Source organism: Eumetopias jubatus, unplaced genomic scaffold, assembly GCF_037043125.1.
Source record: "Eumetopias jubatus isolate StellerSeaLion01/CBP00866 unplaced genomic scaffold, mEumJub1_p1.0 scaffold_7, whole genome shotgun sequence".
In the NCBI taxonomy this organism is placed as follows: Eukaryota; Metazoa; Chordata; class Mammalia; order Carnivora; family Otariidae; genus Eumetopias; species Eumetopias jubatus.
Genome location: NW_028274813.1, coordinates 31,662,958 through 31,681,790, shown reverse-complemented (window position 1 = coordinate 31,681,790; position 18,833 = coordinate 31,662,958). Strand labels below are relative to the sequence as shown.

The window sequence follows — 18,833 nt, the reverse complement described above, 5'->3', positions numbered from 1 at the left end:
GTGAAGCAATCCGGAAGTGGATGTAATGAAGAGGTGCCACTTGGCGGCCATGGCAGCTGTAGTATCGGTGGCTCCGGGTCAAGGCCCCGCGGAGTGGAGTAATATGGGCAGCATCGGGTATAGGGCAGAGACAGCTTTGTATCAGCTTCGCTGCTGAACCCCTGAGCCCATCGTTAGAGACCTGCAGGACTCTTTCCCCATTTTAGACTCGGAGGAGAGTTTGTTGGGACTGGTGGGCTGGTCCCAGCCTGGGGGGGACTGCCCCAGGGACATAGGGGCGCCGGGAGAAAGAACAAGTTTGCTTGGGTTTTCCTCCTTTTCCTGCTGCCACCTGGGACGTTGTCTGTGGAGGGAGTGGTCCCATTGTGCCACCATTCCGACCATTGAAGAAATCGCTCTTTCGCATACCTTTAACTGTTAACCGTAGGGAATCCAGTGACTGACATCTGAAAACGCAGGGGCGGGGAGCTGAGATTGCTGAAAGTTCTCTCTGGTGCTAATATCAGAAAAAAGGGGCTGTTTCCAGGTGCGTTCCAGAGAAGGGTTTCGTGAACACATCTGCTGGTGGGGAGGACGAAAGAGCTGGAAAGTCCACTTGTTCTCTTGGGAACACCACACGCGTTTAAGAACCTAAGGACCCTTTCAAGCCACTGAAAATTTGTAGTCCGCTGGCGGTGGGTAAATAAAGGAGGACAGAATGGATGATTTCATCTCCATTAGTCTGCTGTCTCTGGCTATGTTGGTGGGATGTTACGTGGCTGGAATCGTTCCCTTGGCTGTTAATTTCTCTGAGGTAAGAAGTTCTCAATTTTCTGTCAGCTGTCAGGATGGCTGCTAGGAAGTAGTGACAGTTGTAAAGGGAAGCTCCTTCCCCAATTAATCTCCGAGCTAAAGGTCTTACTAAGGAAGGCTATCTTAAAAAGATGTATGGCATTTCATAATAGAAACGAACCCCTTTTTAAGCACTAGAGTCCTTAATTTGGTGTGGGTGGATACACTGAAGATCCTGGGGTACTCTGAACCTTGTGAAATTGCACACAAAAATTTAAGGCTCTGTGCTTTTTCCTGGAAAGAGACACCATAACATTCTTTTGATTCCCAGAGGTTCCAAGGAATCGAGGTTCCAGATTGCTATCAAGAAACATAAATGGAGAATATTATTTGTCCATATGCATAGAAATCATGATAACTCCTCTTTTTGAGAAAATGAAACATAGTTTTTTTGGGGGGAAAGGTAGTTTTTTGGATTAGAATCCAAAAAAGTTTTCTGGTGATTTGAATTTTTTGTATTAGAATGAAAATAAGAAAAAAACTGAATTAGATTGTTCTTAACTCACATTTTCTTTTAAAGAAAGGGCATTGGAATGGATATTTGAAGTTGTTTCAAATCTTTGCTTAGAAATGAATTTTTTGTTAATATGTTTTGACATTTAGTTTGTTCATTTGTTATTGCTTGAACAAACATTAACTAGGGGATGAAAGCATTGATCAGTGAAAATGCAGGTAAGTTCTTCATAAAGGGTTCACAGCATGCACAGTGCTCAAAAGATTTAGGGAGAAAAATACTACACTTGGAGGGAACAGGATTTCATGAGTATCTTGGGGTTCAGCAGTAAAATAGGCCCAGTTTCACTGCCAGTCCTGAAAGAGCTTCGTGAAAGAGCAAACTGGTAGTCATACCAAAACTAGCCCACAGACTTACTTTGTTAGATAGCAGAGTATTTTTATTATTGTTATTCATTTTTGTCTGTATTTTCTCAAGGCAATAGTTGGCTAGAGCTGACTAGCCGTAGATTGTCACAGTCCTCGACTGTGAAGCCTACCTCACTTATTTGGGCCACCTGTCCAGTACTTTGTGAGCCTGCTTTATTCTGACATGAACCGTATTTTCTTATAACTGCATTAGAATTTAATTGTCCTTATTAAGGCTGACATTTGTGAGAAGTTAAGTTGCTTTGTATATTTAAAAACTGGTTAAGGGAACATTTATCAGAAATTATAATTCAAATAAGAAATCAACAAAACTTTTTATTTCTATAAAATGCTTAGAACTGGGGCATCTGGGTGGCTCAGTCGTTAAGCACCTGCCTTCGGCTCAGGTCATGATCCCAGGGTCCTGGGATCAAGCCCCACATCAGGCTCCCTGCTCAGGGGGAAGCCTGCTTCTCCCTCTCCCACTTCCCTTGCTCGTGGTCCCTCTCTCGCTGTGTCTCTCTCTGTCAAATAAATAAATAAAATCTTAAAAAAAAATGCTTAGAGCTTTTCCAATTTCAGTATTTTCTTGAACTATCTTGAGTGATTTTTGTAATATGCAAGTATCTGCTATATTCTTTTTCACTGAGAGCAAATGTGTACGTGCGTGATGTAATTAACCAAGGCATTAATAAAGATAACAGTATGACATGTCAGGGCTGTCTGAATTGATGGTCAAGTGGTCTTTTCCAGCTGTATCCCTTAAAATGCTATAAATCACATTCAAAATACCTGTTTATTACAGCTGGAACAGTGCATTTTGAGCTGTTGGAATAAAAATGAGTTATATATAACTTAGACATTTTAGAATTCAACCGATGTTTTCTGTCTTCTAGAAATTAAACATTTTTTCTAGACAGATTATACTATTGTAAATTGATGTATCATGAAACTAGTGAGATAAATTTGTAAAAAGAAACTTCATTCATGGGGGCTGGGAAGCACAGTTGGCTAAACTACTTTTTTTTTTATACAAAGGTGAATATCATGGTATCACTTTTTTTTTTTTAAGATTTTATTTATTTATTTGACAGAGAGGGAACACAAGCAGGGGGAGCGGGAGAGGGAGAAGCAGGCTTCCCGCCAAGCAGGGAGCCCGATGTGGGACTCGATCCCAGGACTCCGGGATCATGACCTGAGCTGAAGACAGTTGCTTAACGACTGAGCCACCCAGGCGCCCCACTGAACTACTTTTTAAGGAAATCTGGCTTTTCTTAGGGACTAGTGTTATTGTAAATAAAAAGACCAATAAATCTAATTTATTTTGCAGTTCACTTTCATGTATATGAAAAGATATGCTGTTTATTCATGTTCTTAATCTACCTGCTGTTTTGTCACTCAATACTTTTTTTTCCTCAGAATTTCTCAGAGTAGGAATAGAAGTTCAAAAAACCATTAATTATGGCAGGATTAGTATTTAGAAATGAGTTAAAATTATGTAACCTGAAAATTGCTTTAGCAGTTGGTGCCTACCTGCTATATCTGACCATCAAGAGGTTTATGTGACATTGATCTCTCTGTCACTTTCTTCAACATTCCTTGCTCCCAGACCAACTTTCTTGATGCTTTTGTAACTTCTTCCTTGCTTTTTGACCGGGCGACTTTACTTTTATGCCTAAATGATTTCTAAAACAAAGGAAAAGAAATCTCTGATTCTTGAAAGCACTTATGAGTAACTGATAATCAAGATGCTCTCTTCTTCAGCATATAGGAATGAGGAAGACTAAACTTGGAAAGGAGACCAAAGCATACCTTACACAAAGGAAGTCCCATGTGGTAAAAGAGTTGGAACCACTAGTTTAGCACTATCCTATGATGTTAGATTCAGTTGGTAATGAGCAGCTGTCTTTGATTCTAAAGGAAAAAGCTACATAAGTAGGTTGAGAGCCTACAACTTACCTAGAATTAACCCCACTTAGCGAGAGCTCTGATTGATGAGTGATGTTAAAATGTAAACCATGACCAAAGTGGTTTTACATTGATTATCTGAGGATTGTCACTTACCTGAGCATAGCTCCACTTTGCCACAGAGCTGGTAACAGAGAGCAAGCTGTTTGTGCCAGAGCTCTAGGGCAGTGCTACTCCAACTATCTGGTAAATGACTAGTTCTTGTTTTTGTTTAATTTCCATTCCACTGAAGATGAATATATTTATAAAAAATACTAAGAAAATGAAATGGAAAAAAAGACATACAAAATATAAGCCCAAATGTAGTGTTATTATATTCAATAGACATACTCCTCTATGTCTGTTACTTCTATAATTGTAATATTCATATTCTGTAAAATTTTTTGAAGGCTTTGTCTCAGTTTCATACTTTCCTTGTTGCAGACCAGTTTGGATTATAATGCCACATTCTTCATGTGTTAAAATAGTATGGACCCATAGGTATGCAGATGACAGTAGTGCTGCTCTTACTTCAATAAAGAATTCAAGATACTAGTAATGCACTAATTTCCCAGGAACTGTCTGGTTCAAAATCAGTGTCACTATTTGAGCAAGCTATTTAGCATCAAAATCTCTTCTATTAAATGACCTTATAGGATTGTTTTGAGGATGTAATGAATTAATATGAGCACAAGACTATTCTAGAACATAATAAGAAATTTAGAAAATGTGGAGGATTGTTCTTAATGATTATGAAAACTTTAAGGTTTTCATTTTTAGAACTTTGTTCAAAATTTTTAAGCCTTTATTTTGGAACACAATTCTAATAATGGGTAAACTCCTCCATCTCCCTCTCTAGTTACCGGAAACTTCTCAGCAATTTGTTTTGGATCTAAAAGGTCTTGTTTGGCGGTTGGCATTCCTGTTCACTGTGAATGTTCCATTTGGAGAAACCAAGCCTTCTCCTCTAGTCTCCCTGCCTTATAGTATTTTTCTTAGTATTTTCTTAGTATTTCTTAGTATTTTCTTAGTATACTTAGTATAGTATTTTCTTAGTATTTCTTAGTATTCTTTCTTTTCTTCATCAATTTTCATTTTAAGTCTTGTTTTTCATGTGTTAAAAAGTTTTGTGTCTAACTGTAATAACTGACTCATTCAATAATAGATATCTTTGGGGCTTTGAGTTACCAACAAATCAAACATTTGTGTCTGAAGAACAAATTTGTTCGGCCAGTATGCTCTTCTCCTACAATTGGTTCTTTTTGAAATAGATGTGACAAAGTTGCATTTTTCAGGGCTTTTGCATTGTCTGGTATGTTAATGTTTTATTCTCTTCAGATAATGCAATAGATGTTAAAGTTATGTCTGTTTGGAATTTCATTTCTAAATTAAAACATTTTACACTTTGCATTCTAATTTACCCGTGTCTGGAAAGCAATCAGTAATTTTGCCTTTCCTCAGATTATTATCTTTTAAGGTTATTGTTTCATAAGTATCTTTGCTTGATAAAAGTATTTGGATCAAATAAAATCTAGATAAAATCTGATTGAATATTTTCCTGAAAAACTTTCTTTTCCCTAGGATATTCTATGGATAAGTGTTATTGAAATTTATCTGCTTAATAATATTAATAATAGGTAACTTATTGATCTCCTTCTGTGTAGTGCCAGGCACTGATGCGCATTGTCTTATTAAATCTTCAGGAGGAGACTGTGAGGTAGATACTGTTAAACCTCACTTTTCAGATGCGCATACTCCGGCTCAGAGAGTATGGTAGACACTGGCAGAGATGGGATTTGAAACTAAGTCAGTTTGATTACCAATCGAAAGCACTTGACTGTTAGATGATATTTCTTTTTCTGATGAACAGTGTAAAGAAGGAATGAAAATACCATGGATCTAAATTGGCACCTTAGCTCCCCAAATTAGGAATGTCTTAATACCACTAACATTATCTCCATTAGCTCTCCAAATTAGAAATATCTTTAATCACTGACGTTCTCCCTTCCACAGTATATCTGCTATCTTGTGTTTTGTCAGTGTAGCAGAATTGAAACTACAGAGGTAAACCATCTTCAAATAGCACTGAAACCTGTAAGAAAGAGTGGAATATGTCTTAGATGCCCTTTAAATTGACACCTGCCAAGTTAGAATCTGAAGCAGTTCGTACTTGATGTCTTTATAGTCAAGACAGTTCTAAATTGTGATATTCAAGAATTCACATCCTTTTTGAGGGAAGAAGACCTGAAATGGATTCTGGAATGCTTCTGTATGTGACAGTCTTTTTTTTTTTTTTTTTTTAAGATTTTATTTATTTGACAGAGAGAGACACAGCGAGAGAAGGAACACAAGCAGGGGGAGTGGGAGAGGGAGAAGCAGGCCTCCCGCCGAGCAGAGAGCCCGATGCGGGGCTTGATCCCAGGACCCTGGGATCATGACCTGAGCCGAAGGCAGATGCTTAACGACTGAGCCACCCAGGCGCCCCTGTATGTGACAGTCTTAACCTTTCCTTTAGTTGTAGAAGAAGTGCAACTTTGTTGAATGATAACAAGGTTTAAGATCCTCTATAGCTCAGTTTGGAATTCCAGGTAACAAGTAGTAATGCTAAGTGTAAGTACAGGTATTTCTTAAAACCTACAACAGAATTCTAGAAGTCTCAATCCTCCTCAAATACTAATATTGAATGAAATTTTATTGAAATAAAATAGAGTAAAATAGAATAGGAATAGGTATCGGTTGCTCTGGAAATTCTTCTGCCCCATTGTATGGATTTTTAAGTGATAACGTCTTGGGGTTAACTACTAGATAAGTACATCAGACTATCTATTGCAAGCCCTATATTTCTCTGGGGGTTGGTCTTCTAGTAACCAAAAAATTATACCCTGGCTTCTGCACCTTGTATATTTCCTTCATTAATTCTTCTTGCATTTGACAAAGGCAAATTGGGGAAACAAGACGGGTGCTAAAAGCAAAAAATGAAACAATGAAATGGATTTTGTAGTGAAGCAGTTTAGCATTGCGTTTAAGAGTATAGATTCTGGGATGAACCTAGAGGGTATTATGCTAAGAAAAATAAGTCAGTCAGAGAAAGACAAATACCGTATGATTTCACTCATGTGGAATTTGAGAAACAAAACATGAATATAGGGGAAGAGAAGGAAAAATAAGATGAAAATAGGGAGGCAAACTGTAAGAGGCACTGAACTCTAGGAAACTGAGAGTTGCTGGAGGGGAGGTAGGTGGGGAGAAGGGGTAATTGGGTGATGGGCATTAACGAGGGCACATGATGTCATGAGCACTGGGTGTTATATGCATCTGATGAATCACTAAATTCTACCCCTGAAACTAATGATACACTATGTGTTAACGAAATTGAATTTAAATATAGAAAAAAGAAGAGCATAGATTCTGGAGCTAAATTATGTAGATTCAGATTGTGGCTCTGCCATTTGCCTGCCTGTTGTGAACCTGGACAAATTACTTGAACTTTTGTAAAGTGAAGATAATAGAAGTATCTATCTCATAGGATTGTTGTGAGGATTAAATGAATTGATATATATGAGGTGATATAATAGAACATGCTTGGCATAGTAAGTACTTAATAAATATTAGTTATTATAATAGAGATGAAGGAGAATATTGGTAGCACCTCTTTTGTGTAGAACTTGTCCATCCAGAAACTTCATTAATCTACAGCACCAGAAGTCTGTGAGTAGCTAAATAGGTAGCCTGAAGAGCAAGCATTTTACTCGCTCTCTTCTGTTCTTGGCTGTCACTTGGCTTCTGTGTATCTTTTTTTGTAATTCTAGTAGGTTAGTGTGCCAGTTATCAATGTATTGCCTCTCAGCTCCAAATTTTCTCTTCATTGACTACTCTGCAGAAATGGATATGGGCCCTTTAAGTATTTTTTCCTTTGCCAGCTGGCCCAGTAGAGAATACTGGCGAGAAGGAGGAAGGGTTTTTCCTTCTTGGTCCGTGCTTGCTTCTAGGCAACTACTCTGGCAACCATTCTTATGGCACAGGCAGCCAGCCTCCCCGGTGCCCAGCTTCCCCAGTGCAGGCTCCTGCAGCATACACGTTTGGCTTCTCTGGCCTCCAGCTTGGCTTCTCCCTCCAGGGCCCAGCTCCGGCACTGCAGGCAGGTTTTCAAGCTGTAGACTCCTGCTGAACACATACTTCTCCAGCACCCAGCAGTCAGTAGTTCTCACTGGCACCACCCTGCCTTGGGTAGTTTTACAGGAAAGGAGAGTCTCTCCAGTAAGACACTTTCCCATGGGGTGCCTGGGTGGCTCAGTTGGTTAAGCAGCTGCCTTTGGCTCAGGTCATGATCCCAGGGTCCTGGGATGGAGCCCCGCGTCGGGTTCCCTGCTCAGTGGAGAGTCTGCTTCTCCCTCTCCCTCTGCCTGCCTCTCTGCCTACTTGTGCTCACTCTCTATCTCTCTGTCAAATAAATAAAATCTTTAAAAAAAAAAAAAGACACTTTCGCATGAACAGCTTTCTCCAACAGCCAAGAGTGCAGATTTCCAGCAAGTTCCACCAATGTGGCGCCACAGAAGCTTCTCTGCCTCTAATATTGTGCTTTATAATCAATAAAGAGTTGGTCTTCCTATTTCTGCCACAGAGGTCCTAAAACCCTTGGAATTTCCAAAGTGATGAGAGCCATAAAGGTATCTTTTGCCATGTGAATGAAATGATTTTTAGAATGCCCCCTAGGTAATCGAAGGTTGGAGGCCGGTTGCCAGGAGAACCAACCATGTGATTGGAAGGTTGGAACTGTCATTCCCAACCTGGAAGGGAGAGGGGCCGGAAGTTAAATCAATTGCCAATGCCAATGATTTACTCAATCTTGCCTGTGTAATGAAGCCTTCATAAAAACCCAGAAAGACAGGGATCAGAGAGCTGCTAGGTTGATGAACACATGGAGGTGCTGGGAGAGTTTTACACCTGGAGAGGGCTTGGAAGCTCTGCGCCCTTTCCCCATACCTGGCCTTGTGTGTCTCTTCCATCTGGCTTGTATCTTTTTTATAATAAACCAATTAATCTAATAAGTAAAATGTTTGAGTTCTGTGATCCACTGTAGCAGATTAATCAAACCCGAGGAGAGGAGGTCAGTCAGAAACATAGGTGACAGCCTGGACTTGGACTGGTGTTGAATGTAGCCAGGGCGCAGGGGCACGAGAGCACCCGGCTCCAGGGGGTCCCAGACACACCAGGTTTGGCCACTTGCTGCTGACAAAATCCGAAGGCAGAGAGATGAGTGATGGTGAAAGGAGTTTATGTCAGTGAGGCCAACACCGGGAAGACAGCAGACTAGCACCTCAAAGACAGTCTCCAAAGTGCTGCAAATACTTCCAGGTTTAGATAAGGAAAATGTGGGACAAAGCTCAGTGGGTATGTGCAGGTGGGCAGTAGACAGTCATGGCCTTGGAGTCAGTTATACAGGGTCTTGCTGTCTCAGGGCAGCCCTTATTGTTCGAGGGGGTAGTTTTGGTTCCCACCAGGGGATGCTTTGCCTGCAGGGTCTTTTGCCACAGTTAAGAGTTCTGGAAAGAAGAACTTGATCAGTTAGAAAGGTTGAGGTCAAAATGGAGGCAGTTGATGTTCTCTTTCGTGAAGGTGGGGTGCGGTCTTATAGGACTGAACGCTTAACCTGTGGGATCTGATGTCTCCACGCAGGTAGTGTTAGAATTAAGTTGGTTTGTGGTACACCCAGCTGGTGTCCCAGCATTGCTTGGTGTGGGGACCCCCCCAACACACACACATCAGAATTTGTCCCAGAATCTTTTACTGCTCTTCCTTGAGCCCCAGCCGTGCCCTTTCTAGCAGGGTGTGGGTCTCCGCCCACTTGGGACCTCTTCTTTGACCACTCTTACCTCAGTCCTATAGTAGGCACTCCTTTTATCTGCTATTCTTACATTCTTTAGAGTTCTGTCCCCTGTTTTAAACTTCCTCTGTTCAAATTATGATTTCTCTTTCTTGATTGGACCCTAATACAATTAGGTAATGGGTCATAAAAGTCAATAACCGCTAAGGCTGAACAGTGAATCAGGCCTGGAGTAAGATAAAACAGTTCAAGTGCCACGATATGTGGTAGCTGACCTTGAGTGTCATTGCCTGGGAGTCATGAGGGAGTGGTGAGAACTGTGGTCATCTGAACAATGTGTGTCATTGGACAACCTCAGTCTTGGTGTGGCCAAATCATCCTACTTTTCAGAAGCTGGAAATCAGGGTTTTTACGTGAAATGTTTTGAATTTTACATTTTGGCTATTAAATCAAGTATTGTTACATCACTCTGTGGGCCAAGCAACCCGTGTTTATGAGTTGCCAGTCTGTAACCTCTGGGCTGGACTGATTTCTAAGCTCTTTGAAAACTAGAAACAGCAAACTAGAAGGGGTGGGGGAAGCAAGTAGAGGAAATACATCACAACATGACAAGAAGGGGAGACTGGAAAACATTTCAGATTATTACAGAACGTCAAAGTGCAGTTGTTTAGAACCACTTAATAAAGAGGAAAACATCTCCAGGTATACATTATTAAGGGCATTGTGCGCTCTAATCCGACCACAGTACAATAATTAAGAGTAATAATAGCTATAGTGTTAATTTATGTGTCAAGTTTTGTGTTGATTTTAACAGTAACGTTGAGAGGGAAGAATTCTTGTCCTGTTTATAGATGAGGAAACTAAGCTCAAACTGAGTTTACTAAGTTCAAAGCCGTTATTTATATAGCCTCTAAATAAATGAACAAATTTTTTTTTTTTTTTAGAGCTTGGCTGTGGGGTGCCTGGGTGGCTCAGTCGTTAAGCGTCTGCCTTCGGCTCGGGTCATGATCACAGGGTCCTGGGATCAAGCCCCGCATCGGGCTCCCTGCTCTGCGGGAGGCCTGCTTCTCCCCCTCCCACTCTCCCTGCTTGTGTTCCCTCTCTCACTGTGTCTCTCTCTGTCAAATAAATAAAATCTTAAAAAAAAAAAAAAAGCTTGGCTGTATAATAGAGGCTCTTTGTGAAAATTTAGAAAATACGATAATCTGTAAAAGGAAAATAATATCATCTATTATCCCACTGTCCAGTGACAATTGCTAGTAACATTTTTTATTTCTTTCCATTCTTTTTTTTCTATTTGTCTGCATTTTTAACGTGGTTAATTATGTGCTTCATATATAATTTTACATTCTCCGTTCTTTTACCTGGTAGTATAACATAAGCATTTTCTTTTATTGCTAAAAATGTGTTCTAGGCATTTTTTAATGTTTTCATTACACTCAGTTGTTTTATGCATAGAAACTCTTTTATTATGTATTTAAATTTGTTCTCACATTTTTGCCATGATAATAGTGTTGAATGAATGTTTTTGTGTCTAATGCTATGAACATATTTCAGATTATTTCCTTAGGAGTAGAATGACAAGATCAAAGGGCATAAATGTTCTTCAGAAGGTTCTTAATCGGTATTATGAGGGTTTTTTTTTAAAGATTTTTTAAATTTATTTTTTGACAGAGACACAGTGAGAGAGGGAACACAAGCAGAGGGAGTCGGAGAGGGAGAAGCAGGCTTTCTGCAGAGCGGGGAGTCCCATGCGGGGCTCGATCCCAGGACCCTGGGATCATGACCTGAGCCAAAGGCAGGCGCTTAATGACTGAGCCACCCAGGCACCCTGAGGGTTTTTTTGAATGCATTTTTTCCAACAAATGCACATGACATTGTATTCTCACAAACATCGAATACTATTAATGTTAAGTTTTTAAACTTTGCTAATTTGATAAAGGAAAAATTTTTTAGGGGGAGGGGCAGAGGGAGAGAGAATCTTTTTTTTTTTTTTTTTTAAGAATTTTATTCATTTGAGAGAGAGAGCACAAATGGGGGAGAGGCAGAAGCAGACTCAAGGAGTCTGTCTGAGCTGGGAGCCCGACATGGGGCTTGATTCCAGGACTTGGAGATCATGACCTGAGCTGAAGGGAGACGCCTAACCATCTGAGCCACCCAGGCGCCCTGGGAGAGAAAGAGAATCTTAGGCAGGCTCCATGCGCTGCATGAGTCCCACGTGGGGCTTGATCTCACCACCCCTGAGATCATGACTTGAGCCAAAATCAAGAGTTGGACGCTTAACTGAGTGAGCCTCCCAGGAGCCTTGGGGAAAATGTATTTTTATTATTTTAATTTTCTCAGGTCAATTAAACTTCTTACATATTAATAATATAATATGTATTGCCAGTGTTTTTCCAGGTTCTCTCCCAGTGGGTTTTTGTGTTTGTTTTTGTAGTCACACTGAACAGTCTTATGGGATTTCCATTAGGCTTAGTTCTTTTATGTTTGAAAAAACTCTTATTCAAAAAAAAAAAATTAGTCTTGTTTTCCAAAATTGGAGGAAGTGGAATTAATAAAGTATTGCTTGTTATTACCTCTAAGTCAAATGAATTAGGAAAGGGGAAGCCTATATGCCACTGGAAAAATGGCAAATTATTGGAGATTGTTTGCTGAATTTTTATCCAAGTATCTGGGGTTTCATTTGTTATTCTTGCTAAGGAGGGGCTTAGAAGCCCTTCCTGCGTGCTGCTAATGATGTTAAGAGCTAAGTAATAATGACTTGCCCTGTGCTAAGTGTGCTGATGTCCTGCTCCTGCGTGATAATTGTAGCGTCTGCCGTATCCCCTTCTTAGGAGGACACTGAACTTACTCACGGTCACTGCTGCAACTTAGAGGCAGGAAACTTTTGGGCAGCTTGTCTCAGTTGTCAGGACTTGAAGAACAAAGTTCACATTTGAGTTTTCTTCATTACCTATTCCTGACAATTAACAGCAGGTAATATAGCAGTTAAATTTGCAGTAGGAAGTATCTCCTTGAAGTAGGTTTGTTTTAAGAAGATGGAGATGACCATTGTTGCTTGAACAAGAGTTACTCTGTACCCTAGGATATTTCATCTCTTTAGTGCCTAGAGCTTTGAAGGGAGCAGTCTTATAATAAAAGAGGCATCTTTAATTTTTTAGAAAACTGTAGTTGATGCTTTCAGTACCAAAATGAGCATGGTACAAGGGGGATTGAAGTAAACTGTTTTAAATATTATAAGCTTTTAAATTATTGGCTTATAATTCATCAAATGAAATAATTTATTGATTATTTCTGTGAGCAAGGAAAGAAAAACCATTTAACTATGTTGGTGTCTGCCAAGAAAATTAAACTGGTTTCAAAGCTTTACGCTGATAGTGAATGGCATTGAATACAAGCTGTTTTAATTAATACATCTGGTCAGTCCTTTGGCTCAGTCAGGTTGCAGCTGTGAGACCATAGAATGAAATAACGTAAAACCAATGGCATTGCATATAGTTCATACCTCTCTTGAGCAAATATGTCATTTCTCTGACAGAAACTATTGCTCGGTACTCCATTTTCATCTTGAACCACACTTGGAATTTGTAGTTCTTCATTCAAATACATCCTTCTAGTGACCTACCATAAGCAAAGGAGAGAACCTGTCAGCATTTTAACTTTGACATATACACAGTTTTGAGATTGAATACCAAGTTGTGAAGCTGTGTGAAGAAATACAGCTATGCAAATAACATGGAGCCACATCTCTAGTGCTTGAAATAAATCAGATTGCATCTAAAATAATTTAGGTAATTAAGAAATTTTTAGAAAATAAAAATGGAAACCACAAGCTGTGACAGTGATGCTTATCTTTTTGACAACTGATTCTTTTTGCCATTACAAGTGTTACCTCTGTAGTATAGTCATCCTGAGAAGGTTAGTAGACATTTACGTAGCTCCATAAAAGTTATGGAGGATGAATAATCTTTGTATTGCCTTGTTGAAGGTTGAAGTAGTGAGTGAACAAGATTCTGAGCTCCTTGGGAAAAAAAATAGATGTCATTTAAGATATTTGCATTAATGAGACAAATGACAGCATTGCTTCACATTTACTTTAATGGAATCCCGTTATGGTTCTTTATTATATGTACTTGAATACCCCTTGAGCTAAAGCATAAATTCCAAAGCATCTAACCACTGAAAATTCTTGATATGGTTACACTTGTAAGGAATATGTTAGGCCTATTTCCCAGGCCTAAAGAGATTCCACTGCATTTGTGTATCTGTTGATTTTAGAGCCAGTGTACTAAGGTACTAAGTACTAAGTACTTAGTACTTAGCAGGGTACTAAGTCCCTAGTACCTTGCATGGTACTAGGCATTTAATTCATCCTTTCAATAAATATTTAGGGAGCATTTGTTATATGCCAGTTTCTGTCCTATAAACTGCTGAGCGTTGAGCAGTTAATTGAAAACGAAAACCCCTTCCCTCACAGAACTTAGAATTTTGGGGTAAGGACAAACATAGTGTTCAGTGGATGTTTAACCTCATTTGGTAAATAAATGTGCTTTGCTTAATTTCAAAAGGAACTAGAACATAATGCAGTGACTTTAGCTCACATTGTCTTTCCTCCAAGGAGGTTTTATAAAACCAGATGATTTACTCACATTTACTTTGATCTCTTCTTATATTTTCTCAAATTCTTTGTTTCAAAATTTGTTTATGGTATTATAATACAGATCTCATGTTTACACTGAAGGTCAGGGTTTTCCAGGCTTTTGCGTTTCACAGACCAGTAATATTTTTGAAATTAGGGAAAATTGACACAAGATTGCTTTTAATTTTGCCAAGTAAGGACACTAAAAATGAAAACTATTGTCACCATCAGTTTTTAAAAGAAAGGACGTTTTAAGACAAAAAAACAGGTAGGACATAATCTCAGAATGAAGAATAGCCTTCTACATCGAAGAAATAAAACCTTAGCAAAAGCTTGGTACATTGTCCTTCTCCTACTTTGCCATGGAGCTTTAGAAACTGTCAATAGAGAACAATTATAACTAATTATAGTTTTGGTTTTTCTTTTGATGTTGTTTAGGGATTCTGCTGGCTCACACTATTTAAAGAGGCAGTGTGATTGAATGTTACCTTTCTTCAGAGGTAAATTTTGTATAAGGAATTGTATGTATTGTGCCATGTGATGAACATTGTCTTGGAATTTACAGGGCAACAGAGTACATTGTCAAATCTAATCATGTCCCTCCCACTAACTAGCCTAGCCATGGGATCTTGAGCAAATTATTTCTCACCTTTGGCCTTTGATTCTTCATCTGTATATTGAAAGAAGATCATTTTTTACATTTTCTTCCAGTTCTTAAACTTGGATTCTGTGTTGATAACTTTGGTAGCTAGTATCCCTCTTATTAATCTGAAGATTAGTGAAATAAAATAAAATAAAAATAATTTTTACTGTGTCTTTCTAGAAATTTGGATCAGGCAGCATTTTAGGAGAATTATTTTTTTACTTCATGGATTTGAAAGTTTTTTTCTTAATGCCCATAGATGTCTAAGTTATTCTGGATGGCATGTATCCCTCAGTTATTTTGCATGGTACTACTTCACCTGCAACTTAATTGTAGAATGCAAGCCTCAAGAACTCACCTCTGCTCCTCGTTTTTAAATCTTGTCTCTATAGTACTTCACGTGACACCAATGTAGAATATTCTAAAGCACTTGGTCAGTGCCTAGTGAATTTGTGGATTGGCCCAGAATTGTGAATACCACTGGTTTTCCCATGCAGTCATTGACATAAAATTGCGAGGAATGATTTTAAAGGAGTGTCTGAATGACAGATGAATTGTTTAAGAAAAAATTTTGGAAGTGCCTTTTAGTATTCTACATAGACTCTGAGCTTGGTTTCAAAGAGCTGCCATGAAGAAGCTTTGTTACAATTGAATAGTTCTAAAATGAATCCTTTCAGGGGTCCTGGCAGAGTAAATTAGTACCCAGGTAATTTTTTATAGATACGTAATTTTGTAGAGTAAAAGGCACCTATCTTAATGCAGTTTGATGAACTTTAACAGATGTATACAATTGTCCGTCATGTCCCAGTCAAGATTTAGAACATTTCCATCATCCTAAAAAAAATAACCTCGTGCCATTTTCTAGTTAATGTTAATCTCTCCTGCCACTATGTTCTCACACTAACCCCTTCTGCTGGAGGCAGCCACTGTTCTGATTTCTCTTGCCAAGGGTTAGTTTGGACTGCTTTTAAACTTCATATAAATGGACTCAGACAGTAAGTAACTCTTTTGTGTAAGGCTTCTTTCATTTAAACATCAGAATAATGTTTTTGAACTTCATCAGGTTGCTGTCTGTAGCAGTAGTTTATTCCTTTTTGTTACTGAGTAGTATTCCATTGTATGAGTATACCACAGTTTGTTTATACATTCTCCTCTTGATGGACCTCTGATCAAATTGTGCCTATTATTGATAAAGCTCCCATGAACATTCTTGTACAAGTGTTTTTGTGAACATACATTTTTATTTCTCTTGGAAAATACCAAAAGTGGAATTGCTGATAAGAGAATAACTTACCAAGTTATTATTGATAGCAGAATAACTTGATAAGAGGCTTAATAGTTTTCCAAAGTGGTTGTACCATTTTATGGTCCCAGCAGCAGTGCACAAGAGCTCCACTTGCTCTGTATCTTCGCCATCATTTAGTGTCGTCAGTCTTTAATCTGAGCCATTCTAGTGGGTGTAAGGAGGTATCTTGTAGTTTAGATTTGCATTTTCCTGGTGAGTAAAGATGCTGAGCATCTTTTCATGGGCGTATTGGACATTCATATATCTTTGGTGAAGTACCTATTCAATATTTTACCCATTTTTTGTTGTGTGGGTTTTTTTGTTTGTTTTTGCCTCTTACTGAGTTGTGGAAGTTCTTTATATTTCACAAGCCCTTTATCAGTATCTTAGGTCAGGTTCCCCAGAAAACAGACTCTGAGAAGGAGATTTGCACGCAGGAAGTTTATTGGGGAGTGCTCTTGGGAATAACACCTGGGAAAGAATGAGTAGAATTAAGCAGATGGAGAAGTTGAACTGTAATTTGGTACAGTAGAGGCCTCAGCTCACCTGGCTCTGAAGCTGGATGGCTCTTCAGAGATATCCAGGATTGAGGCGAGAGGACCTGGCTTTGTACCTCCTTCCAGACAACCGAGGGGACTAGTCATGGGATGTGAACTGCCCTGCGAGAGGGAAGATAGCCTTAGGTTAGTCAGTATCCTTTGGCCCAAAGTCAGGTCCTCAGAGAGACTCAGCTGTGAGCCATCAGTAGGCAGCACTCCCAGCAGCTAGCGGAACAGGTGTCTCCAACCTGGAGGAGATGGACATGGGCAGTGTTACCAGCATCCACTACAGATATACGTGTTGTGGATATTTTCTTCCAGTATGTAGCTTGTCCATTTTCTTAGTGGATCAGCAAATGTTTTAAATTCTTTTTTTTTCCTAAAGATTCCATTTATTTATTTGCCAGAGAGAGAGAGAGAGAGGGAGCGTACAAGCAGGGGGAGTGGCAGACAGAGGGAAAAGCAGGCTCCCCACTAAGCAAGGAGCCCGATGCGGGACTCGATCCCAGGACCCTGAGATCATGACCTGAGCCGAAGGCAGACGCCCAACCATCTGAGCCACCCAGGTGCCCCTGTTTTACAGTTTTTTTTAACTATGTTATGTTAATCACCATACATTACATCATTAGTTTTTGATGTAGTGTTCCGTGATTCATTGTTTGCGTATGACACCCAGTGCTCCATGCAGAACGTGCCCTCTTTAATACCCGTCCCCAGGCTAACCCACCCCCCACCCCCCTCCCCTCTAGAACCCTCAGTTTGTTTCTCAGAGTCCGTCGTCTCTCATGGTTCGTCTCAGGCGCCCCTGTTTTAAATTCTTTTTGTGTGTGTGTCCTTGTAAGAAATTTTGCCAACGTCGAGATTGCAAAAATATTCTTCCTTCTAGAAGTTTTTGAGTTCTAGATTTTATATTAAAGTATAATCCATCAAGAATTAATTTATGTGTATGATGTGAGCTGCCACACCAGTAATTCTTGAGGGTGCTCGGCTCTTTCTCTTTTAAGTGCATCCCTTTCATCACTTCTCACCTTCCCTGAGTCTGCAGTGCGGGGGCATCTTTCCTTTCCATTTGCCAGAGTAGAGCATAGTCATAGTCCAAACGCTGACAGGACGGATTTCTTCCCTAGTGGTTTATTCATCAGCTCGAGCTGTGGGGTTCTGAAACCAGGCCCCTGCAGTGAAACGGTACACTCGGTCCAGGTCAGTTTACCACCATTGTTGTCCTTCCTCTGTAGTAAAACTGCATTCATGAATTTTTTTAAAGCAAAGGTGACTTTTATGAATTCATTAGAGAAAATGAGGAGAAGACGAAGTCATATACCATGTCCCCTTCTACATGGAATAGAGTTGTTTTTCCATCTCGTGTTCTCCATGCTCTGACAGTTGATCTCAAATGAAGGCCGTGATTAACGGCGCTTTGACGAGTTTGGTAACTTGTAAACGACAAAAGCTCTTAGAATAGCTCAGGATTAAATATTAAAATAGTAACACCAAAAAAAAAAAAAATAAAATAGTAACACCAGTTGTTTGGTGTCATTTTTCCAAAATGCTTCAATCACTTTCTCTTGTTGCCTCCTATATAAGACATGTAAAAGTATTTATTTTACAGAAGGAAAGCTAAAGTACTGAATTATTAACCAGTTTGGACATGGAGCCAGTTCTACCTCCCAAGCCAGTGCCCCCAACTGCTGGATGCATTCAGAATGCTCTATTTATAAGTAGCTAATAATGGCCATCCTGAATGTATGAAGGACCGACCCGGCCTGTGTGCTTGGGAGTGAGGGCTTCTCCTCTTGCTGTATGGCAAGTATTAGTTGGTGCTGGCTTTGCAACTGTAGTTTCTCCATTTTCACTAGAGACACGTTAAGATATAGATTCCTTTCTTCCTCCCAAACGAGGGGGTGGTAATGCTTCAACCAGTCTGTCAGCTAAGAACCCACTTTCCTATAGAGACAGTATATATGTATGTACGTATGTGTATATTATATATTTATTCCCCTAGCCTCAGAGTCACAAGTGCAGTAGTATGTCAGAGATAATACAGCCACTGTTATTTTTGCTGACCTCATAAAGGAAACTAAAACAGAAAAGTGAAGTATGTGACACTCCATTAATTAGTGAAACTTTTTCTTAAGTAAGGTACATAATTTCCTCCTTTTAGTTTTTAAGGTCATTTTTCATACTGCTAAGACTCCAGGAAACCATATAGGGTACACCACTGCTTCAAGGAATTTTGAAATGGGGGTGCCTGGGTGGCTCAGTTG

General features: G+C 39.4%; 1 protein-coding gene across 2 annotated transcripts in view; it reads left to right on the top strand.

Annotated features, from left to right (window-relative positions):
- Positions 1-33: 33 nt before the first annotated feature.
- The window catches only part of SLC39A9 (solute carrier family 39 member 9), a 55,390-nt gene continuing 36,590 nt past the window's right edge, over positions 34-18,833 (top strand). For both annotated transcript variants that reach the window (XM_028098017.2, XM_028098009.2), the window contains exon 1: positions 34-793. In XM_028098017.2, the coding sequence (XP_027953818.1) occupies positions 698-793 (96 nt within the window). In that variant the 5' untranslated portion in view covers positions 34-697. The remainder of the gene's footprint in view (positions 794-18,833) is intronic.